We start from the raw sequence: 9,791 nt of genomic DNA on the forward strand, positions 1-9,791 counted from the left end.
TCTCTTCCTCCTATTACTTCCTCTTTGCTGTGTTTGCTCACTGAAACGTGAGCTTTAAATTTAATTAAACGAGGCTTCGAGGCAGAGGAAATTCCTCGATTATTTTTTGTATAGAGTTACTCAAGCAATCACCAAGTGGAAATATTCCTGAATTTTAACATTTCAACGATTGAGTGATCCAGAACATGTTCCCGTTTGGTATTCACAGTAAAGTCAAATGTCAAAATGTGATGTTGGCTTTGAATCATTTTTCAGACATGCGCTGGTTTGGCAGGGTTGTCCCACTCATGTCTATGGGGAAGAAGACTGTGAAGCAGCCTGTTTGTGTAAGTTTGCATTCAAACAAAACATTCCTTAGCTATTCCTGTTGCCGCTCCTAAAACGTGTTTGCTTACAATGACTTAACTGTTATATTTTGTGACACCATGGCAGTTATATTAGTAATCTTTTCTGCCACTGCAGCCATTACAACAGCAGGATATCTTGACAAACTAGAAAGTAAGCTGAAAGTCCAAGTAATTATTACCCGACACAAAGAAATGGCTCGGTCCAACCTGGTACAGAGCCAGAACAACAGGTAGTGCACCGTGAGGATATTGCTGAATTTCACAAAACGATGTGTATTGGATCAGAGCTGCACATTTAGAATCGCAGAATCCTAGAATCGTTTCCAATATTTACACAGTAACAATACACACCTCACTGCCCGTCAAATAAACCCAACTAAACTGCCTCTTTTCTCCCTCAGGTGGTGGACGTAGCCAAGGCCATTATCAATGCTGTCAGAGACCCTGATGCTAATGGAAAGACGTATGCATTAGTTGGGTAGGTGCTCAGAACCCAAATAGTTTGAAAATGTGTGCCTTCAGGCCAGTAAATATTGAAATCAGTTTGGACACGAAGCACAAATACATTAGAGATTTAGATTTATAGCAAAGGTTGTGTCATGATTACCGTGATTTCTGCTGAGCAAGACAGTGTACTGTGATGATGAAGCTTTTTTTTAATCAAACATCAACAGGTTTAAATTTCGTGAGGGGTGAAAAAGCTAATGACAATATTTTTTTTTATTCACCATATGGGTACCTTGATGTGTCTCTGTGTCCTGGATTTGTTTCACTTGTGAGGACATACTTACATTATTTATTTTTGTCCTGTTTTCTCTCGTTCAGTCCCAACCGTTACCTCCTTTATGACCTGGTGGAGTACATCTACGCAATTGCACACAGACCATTTGTGCCCTACCCTCTTCCCCGCCCACTCTATCAGTGAGTGCTTTATACACGTTTGTCACTATTCTCCACCAACAACACACACATCGTTTCAGATTACTCTCAAAAACAACTCTTCAGGGGTTCTGTTGGGTGCAGTTGTTCTACATCACTGTAGAGTCATGTGATAACTTCTGTTTTTACTTTTCAGCCTTGTCGCTTCGTTTTTCGCAATGAGTCCATTTGAGCCCTGGACAACCCCAGACAAAGTCGAAAGGGTGAGTAACCTGAGACTCCGGTATAACTTTTAAACTTGAGGTTTAGAGAACTGTACAGCCACCACTCCGCAAATTCTAAGTCTGTACTGCACCTTTTTATTTTCCAGCTTCACCTGACAGACATGAAGTACCCGGGGCTTCCTGGTCTGGAGGATCTTGGTATCACTCCTTCCACTGTAGAACAAAAGGCTATTGAGATTCTGCGTCGCCACCGCAAATTCCGTTACCTGGACGCTGACCTAGATGACACGAAGCCAGCCAAGACTGTCAACTATTAAACTACCCAACAACTTCCCAACGTCACTGGGGCAGCCAGAGGATGTCCACACCTCTGACTGCTCTTTATATTGTGTACATAAATAAAAAGAAAATCCTCTTAAGACTTTTCTTGTTTTGAGTGTTTTTTTGTAATTATTGTTGTTTTTGATTTCTATTACACAATGTTTCCATAACAGTGTCTCTAGAGAGTATGAATACACTCCGTTGGACATTTTATTGTTTAACTACACTTGATATATAGTTGTTAATTAATCAGCAGAAACACACCCAAAGCCTGGAGATAGCGTGTTGTGCTGATGCAATACTTAACCCTACAGCAGTGTGAGGCAAAGGCAAATGAGGAAAAACTCCACCCCAAAAGGGAAAAACTAGGCTAAGCGTTAAAAATAAAAGCAGAATAGGACCATAAGTATAATATGTATTTAATGTCTATACTGTATAATGATAGTGCTAAATATACTGTACTATCAGTAGTGAAATATACATAGAATAAAGGCTGTCATTAATAAAAAAAAAAAAAGGTTCCTCATACATTTGGACCCTGGTTACATTCATTGTGATTTAATGTCATAAAATAAAACATGCTCATATTAAAGGGGGGCGGTCAAATAAGCTTTGTAGACCGAGTAAATACTGTGCACTTTGAAACCATTTTATTGATAGCTTGATGTCAAATTTCCACCTCCACCCCCAGTCAGGAAGGAAGAAAGTAGTGATTTAAGGTGCATGTGGTTGGAATTGTTATCTTTAAGATAAGCTGTTTATTGTACATGTTGAGCAGTAAAGTGTTGAGGTGCTGGCACAGAGGACAGACTGACATTGATGTAACGTGGGAAACCACAATGAAGACATATCTGCGAAAAGCTGGAATAATTGGAACCGTTTTACTCTTAATATACATCATTATCTACATGATCGCGAGTTGGAGAACAGGCAAATCTTTTTCAGAGGGATTCACAGACCGAGAGGTTGTGAGGAGGAAGCTGGACAGAATTGAACAGACCCTAAACAAGCTGGGTGAGTACCAATTCAGACAAACCTCTAAAAGACTTCAAGGTCCAGTGTAAAGGCCTTGCTTTGTAATTTTAAAATAAGATGTTATTTTATTGAATATTGTTATAATATTTGGTAACTCCACAAGTAAAAGCGTTTGTGGTGTTTAAATCAGCTATCTACAAGTAAATCACCTTGAATTTTCAGTTAAATTATACATCTTTGCCATCTAGTTTTTACTGCTGTGTAGCATCTGTATTGTTGACTCAGTCAGTGGAGCATTTTTAGTTCACAGCAGAGCTTTGGCTAACAGTTTAAGAACAATCTCACACTGGGTTACCTCATTTAACTGAGGTATTGGACCTAGGGTGACCAGATCCCACTTCACCAGATGTGGGACAAAGATACGTTTGTGTGGGACAATGTGGGACAATGTGGGATACCAATGCATCAAGTTAGTTTTTTAAAACTTTTAAAAAAATAAACATTTCTATTCTGCCCTTTGCTTATAGACAATTACTATGATTTGCCATCTGGTTGATTCAGTAGCACATAACAGCCTGCAAATAAAAACTTAACAAATAACATTCTCTCAAACAACTCTCCACACAGGCAGGTGCAAGCACATCTGTAACTATGGATGCTGCCTTTGTACGACCACATGACATTTTCTTCGCAATCTCAGATCAATCAATCTGGTTTGGGTTTTAGCAGGAACGTATGCATAGACTGGGAAGCCTCCTCTTGAGCAACATGTTTTCTGTCAGTCTCATATTGTCTGTGTCGTTTCACGTCGTATTCACCTCCGTGTGAAATGGAAAAATCACTCAAGCAAACTTCACACAAAACTTTACCAGACTCGCCTTGTACTGGTTTCACCCAGCGATAGATAGTTTCCCAGTCTTTATTGTAGCTGCATTTCCTCTTCTTAGCCGTACGGGTTCTGCATTCCTCCATTGATTCTCACCTGATTTGCATTGTTTCTTGTTGGTGGGCCCCCCCTTCATCCGCTTAAACAAACAGCCTGCCCCACCCCCTGATGACAGCCCTCACTGCTTTCTCCAAACAGCTATTTGATAAATGCCAGATTATAAAACACGCATTTCAAAACTGGAGTCTGACTGTCAATAACAATGCGGGACAACGTCTCAATTTGGACCAGACATTACTAAGTTGTTTCATCTGACTAGTTCAGCTGTTTACAGAGACTTCATTTACACCCGTGCTCTGTGTGTTAGTTTTAGCTTTGATCATTTATCAAATGTTTGATTCTTCACATTATCAGTGACAATAGGCTTACGTTGGCATACAAATTAAACCTATTACAAGTTTTTGACTAGTTACAAACATTCTCAATTTTATCCCGATGCCTCTATATGACCTTACAAAGCACCATCAGCAAGAAGATTGGCTATTTCTACATAAGTACTCTTAAGGCCTTCCATCGGGTCAGATTCAGTCGGATTCCCCTTGAAATCAGTGAGACTAGGTAGAAATGCTACCGCTTTAGTCCATAGGGGCCACCAGAATCAACAACAAAATTACCACTTTAACATCCTTCTGTCAACCAAATCTCCCTTCAATTAAACAGCTACATGTGCTGAGATACTTAACTGAAGTTAAATAGCCTGGGAACCAGATGAATCTGCCGAGCTCATGTTTTATTTGCTCTGCCAGATTTGTCTGCCAATGCCAGGCATGAGCAGTATCACAATATAAAATGTGATAAGTCCTGGACTCAAAACACCCAGTTATACTGTTCATTACATGAATGGACATCTTCCAGCCAATCAGGATCAAGAATTCTCAGTGTGTATGATGTTCAGACTGAGCACAACAAAGAACAGATGAAATGGACACAAATATAAGCCAACTGAGGTGAAGATGGGCCTATCTGAGCTAACAGTGTTTAAACTTGAGTGAAAAATGTTTTGTATCCTGAGACTTTATGATTCTGCTTCAAAAACCTGTAAAAACAAAAACAGGACAGAAACTGAGGGAAAACACCTGGGAACTGAAGTTCCTGGTAGGTATTCACATCTGTCAGACTGAACTGTGACACAAACCGGCACAAACACATGGTCATATGTACATTGTTCTATGTAGATAGCAAGAGTTCAGAAGTCTAATTGGTAGCAACATGTTGACTTGAAAACAAGTATCAGAAGAGCATGCAGCACTAATAACCTTTTTATATTTCGATTTTTATACTTCTACTATGAGAATGACAAGTGAATGACACTCTGACTCTCTCTGTCTTTTTATGAACTCATCCACCAAAGTAAAGCGGATAGAAGTATCTGGTCAAAAGAGCAATCAGCTTGTTCCAAATGTGGACCAAGAAAAAGAGAAGATCGTTGTGCCAAAGTTGTATCCGAACTCCTACCTGTTTGCCAAGTGGGGGGATAACCTGCCGCAAGAAGAACAGAAGGAAGCTGAAGCTCTGTTTCAGATTTATGGATACAATGTCTTCCTTAGTAACCAGTTGCCACTAGACAGGGAGCTTCCAGATACAAGAGACAAAAGGTAACTTTTGTTCATGTGGGTTCGAAATGTTTTTGTGAACTGATCATTAGTCTTTTAAATGCAGCTAGTCTGATAAATTATATAATAAGTTGTAACGATTAGAATTTAGTTGCATTTCAAATATGTAAATAACTGCACCAAATTGATATCTAACCACAAATAAATACATTCATCATGGCAACACAACTGTTACATAATGGCACGCTTCATCCAGAAAAAGACACAGAACCACCAACCTACTGCACACAACAGGACATATAAAGATCTAACCTCTAAACTTATTTAAACCTGTCACTACATCTCACACATTTAGATGTCTGACGAAGAATTATCCAAAGGACCTGCCAACCGTCAGCGTGGTGCTGATCTACATAAACGAGGCTCTTTCTGTCATTAAAAGGGCAATACGAAGCATCATCACCCACACGCCAAAGCACCTGCTGAGGGAAATAATTCTGGTGGATGACTATAGCACGTACAGTAAGTTTAACTTGTTATAAAGCATGAGGATTTTCCATTTCTAATGTCTGTATTCAAGCCCATTCAGGATTTTGTGGGCTTTTTTGGGGGGATCGTTGCAGCCTAAAATGTCTAATTTCGTGGCAGCTTTTTACAAAAAAAGAGCAATGCATGTTTCAAGGTTTTTCTGCATTGTTTTTGCAATTAAATTGTAGGAGAAAGTCAAAATTACAAAAACAGAAAAAATCAAAGGCAACTTGTTTCAGCGGGATAAAAATGCACTGTTTGGATGTGTCTGGACAAAAAGGTTGCGCAGAATTCACACGGATTGGTTGAATTTGCATTAATTGTTGTGATCTCAACAACTTAACTTCCTAAAGGGACTGGTATTTTCATCCTCCTAATTGAGTTTATCTAGCTGTTGTAGTCATCTGTACTCCTTTATTTATAGATTTGACTGTGGACTACATTTTCAGATGACCTTGGAAAACCGTTAGACGACTACATAGTTCAGATTCACAAAGAAAGGCCTGGACTCGTAAAGAAAGTGCGGCATAATAAACAAATGGGCTTGTCCCAGTCCCGGAACTCGGGTTGGGAGCGTGCCACAGCTGATGTTGTGTTCATTTTGGATGCCCATATTGAAGCCACAGAGGGATGGTATGTACATCTTTCTGTGAAATTTCTTTACTTCTTCAAGTTCCTGTTATAATCCTATAAAAATACTGTTGGAAATGTATTCATCTCACCTGCTCCTTTTCAGGTGACACTACTGTTTCACTTTGTTGTCATTTCCAGGGCAGAACCTTTGCTGGCGAGGATCAAGGCCGACAGGACGGTGGTGGTGTCTCCTGTGTTCGATAAGGTCCATTTTGATGACTTACATGTGGAAAGATATAATCCATCTTCTCACGGCTTTGACTGGGCTTTGTGGTGCATGTATGAGTCCTTCAGCCCAGCGTGGTTGAACATGGCGGATGAATCGCAGCCTGGGAGGTAGGTGGAACAGGCAATATAGAGTTTTGGAGTTCTCTTCAGGGATTGGTTGGTTGCTTTGACTTTGAGCTTAAGATTTAACTTTAGACACTTAGACAAATGAGCATCCAGCTATTTTAGACCTGATGAAGCCCTTGTATGTGCACAGTTACATATTTACAGTAGGGCTTTAGTGGAAAATCTAGAGGTAAAGTTCTACCTCCCAGTTTTGTGTCTAATGTTCTCAATAGGTTTTTCTCACAGTACATTTAGCCTATGTACTTTGGACAAAGGTGATAGAATCATACTGAATAACTCTCAAACAGTAAAAAGTTTTAGGTGTTTCTCAATATTATACAATAAAAGTGTACAAATTCATAAGACCTTGCCTGTTTGCAATCTTATCTAAAAGGCAAGCACACTTAGGCAGTACAAATGTTGGCATGTTACTAGCGGCGTTACCACTGTGTTTGTTTGGGACAGGAGTCCCTCTGTCATGGGAATCTTTGCAGCAGACAGAGGCTTCCTTAAAGAAATCGGAGGGCTTGATGGTGGAATGACAGTTTACGGGGGAGAAAATGTTGAACTTGGGATTCGTGTGAGTAGCCAAATCTGTTACATAATAAGAATTTAACATGGTGCAGCATTAAAATCCTTACAGGTTGAAGATTTACGTGATGGCCTCCTGTGTTTTGACTGCTCAGGTGTGGCTGTGTGGTGGAAGTGTAGAGGTTGTGCCTTGCTCTAGGATAGCTCACATTGAGAGGGCACATAAACCGTACGCACTTGATCTCAACCCTGCCATGAAGAGAAATGCCTTAAGGGTTGCAGAGATCTGGTTGGATGATTACAAGAAGAATGTCCTAATTGCCTGGAACCTTCCTCTTGAGGTATTTATGTTGCCAGAAATGATTTCATATTGCAGCTAACTCTACCAGTGACACAGTACATCAATAAAATGCTGATGTAAGCTATGCTGTTTGTTTTCTTTTGTTTTTGTTTGGCATTGTTCAGCTTGTTGAGTCACATCTCAGTCACACCTGAAACTGCTCATCAAGTCTGTGAAAGGAACCTCAACAGGTCAAACATTACAATCAACATCATAAGCACAGGAGTGTCCAAACCTGCCAGCTCGCCCTTCTTTTGCCATGTTTTACTGTACTCAGTAGATCTCCCATAATTGGCACAAACCTCAATGGAAATTTAAAAAATCTTACATAACATTTAACATCATTAAATCATCCATACTTTCCTTATATCCATTACAATTTGGTGACAAGTTATCACAGTGGGGAAAACAGTATTAACAAAGAAACATCTGAAACTACACCATGCTCCAATTCTCCATCCATCCATTTGCTCATTGGGTTTAAAACCCTTTTGTTTTACCAAAATATGGCTAAATACACAAATAGAGGCACCTTTACTGCTGCAGAGGTAACATGTCACAGTAGGAACCTGAATAAAACAGAGACATAATGTCATTGGGAAGACCTGTGCTCTAGACTTTTATGACAAGTCAAATGTTTGTGTAAAAGGGATGTTAAAAGTAGTAAACAGATAGACTGCAACATTTTTTAGTCAACACTGCATCTATTTACTTTATACCTGGGATAATTATATTAAAAGCTGTTGTTAGAGTCAGAGTTTCCACATTTATTCCCTCAGCTTTATACGTAGGAGGTTTATTATTTAGCTCAATATAGATTTTACCAAAACCTTTGCGTTGTTCAAGCACCTTCTGATCTGGCACACAGAATCATGGAATCGATACTGGCGACGTGTCGGAGAGGAAGAAGCTCAGAGAAAAGCTGAAATGTAAACCCTTCAAGTGGTACATGGCCAATGTTTATCCAAGTCTTGACACCTTGGATAACCTCCTGGGGTATGGTGCGGTAAGAGGCATTTTTCACTCCTTCATTTGATTATGTAACGTGTATTAGTGAGCCTGACATATTTACAAAGTGAATTCAAGATAAGAAATCTGTTAAACGACTGTATTCATTGAGTCTTTATACTAAATGTGGCAATAGAACGTGGCATAGCACTGTCTATATGCTGAGTTTGTGATTGAACACAAAGCAAATAGACAACTCTCTGACCTCTACAGCTGCAGAACAGCCTTCTTAAGAGCTATTGTGTGGACCAGGGAGCCGTTCCAGGAAGCATCCCCATCCTGTATGAATGCCACTTCCAGCCGCCACAGGTAATCTAAGAAGGCAGACAGACAATACAGAAACATTATCGATAAATCAGCCTTTTAAAATTAAAAAACGTATCCGTTCCGACAGTATTGCTACTACAACACAGACGGTGAAATCTTCATCGGGGTGATTAAATCTCACAAATATAACAGTAACCGCTGCCTGGTTGACCCGGGCTCTGGTAACACTCCCACTCTGCAGGAGTGTCGGATCGCAAAACTAAACAAGCTACACATGCACTGGGACTTCAAACAAGTAAGACCTTAGCTGGCAACAACTGTGGTAGTATTATAAGACCTCATTGCAGTGACCTTTCAGATACTACCTGTTAAAATATTGCGTTGGAAGCACTCATGCTGCGTCTCATCTTGACTTTTGCAGGGCCAAGCAATCAGAAACAAAGCAACCAACAGATGTCTTGAAGTCGCCCAGGGAGAAAACTCTTACTATGAGCTCATCATTCAGCAGTGCAGTGGACAGAGCTGGACGATAGAGCATCTCATTACAAGTTTTTAAGTTTAGTGCTTAAACTAAATTCAGAATGTATTACGAGAGGATAATGACAAACGGGATCTTATTTACTTTTTGTACTGAATCATGCTAATACATTACAATACATTCAAAACAACATGTTTTTGAGACATTACCTATATTCATTGTCACAACATGATTTGTAACATGTTTTAAAGATGTTTACTTCCTGTCAGACTGTTCGTGCCATGTCATGTCTCGGTGCAAGCAACCACACCTAATATAAGCAGTACACTATTGTATGTAGTGTACACCCACTCATTTGTAACTCCACTGTCACACGCATTTTATTTGACAATAGAAAAACAGAGGTGTATTTTAACTGCACTGCTTAT

At 39.7% G+C, this 9,791-nt stretch overlaps 2 protein-coding genes across 2 annotated transcripts in view; both read left to right on the plus strand.

Annotated features, from left to right (window-relative positions):
* The window catches only part of ndufa9a (NADH:ubiquinone oxidoreductase subunit A9a), a gene marked incomplete at its 5' end in the record, with an annotated part of 3,839 nt that extends 2,072 nt beyond the window's left edge, over positions 1–1,767 (plus strand). The window contains 5 exon segments of the mRNA XM_035665628.1: positions 256–326; positions 749–825; positions 1,173–1,268; positions 1,423–1,489; positions 1,597–1,767. Coding sequence (XP_035521521.1) covers positions 256–326; positions 749–825; positions 1,173–1,268; positions 1,423–1,489; positions 1,597–1,767 — 482 coding nt within the window.
* A 3,257-nt stretch (positions 1,768–5,024) lies between these two features.
* LOC118330969 (probable polypeptide N-acetylgalactosaminyltransferase 8) lies at positions 5,025–9,506 on the plus strand. The gene is made up of 10 exons (XM_035665724.1): positions 5,025–5,287; positions 5,601–5,767; positions 6,223–6,406; positions 6,545–6,742; positions 7,205–7,319; positions 7,426–7,611; positions 8,479–8,616; positions 8,832–8,927; positions 9,013–9,180; positions 9,307–9,506. Exons 1-10 carry the CDS (start codon positions 5,025–5,027, stop codon positions 9,439–9,441), a joined length of 1,650 nt encoding a protein of 549 aa, XP_035521617.1. The 3' UTR covers positions 9,442–9,506.
* The last annotated feature ends 285 nt before the right edge of the window (positions 9,507–9,791 follow it).

The sequence above is a fragment of the Morone saxatilis genome, unplaced genomic scaffold, assembly GCF_004916995.1.
Source record: "Morone saxatilis isolate NCDOM2014 unplaced genomic scaffold, NCSU_SB_2.0 Contig2, whole genome shotgun sequence".
Taxonomy (NCBI): domain Eukaryota; kingdom Metazoa; phylum Chordata; class Actinopteri; family Moronidae; genus Morone; species Morone saxatilis.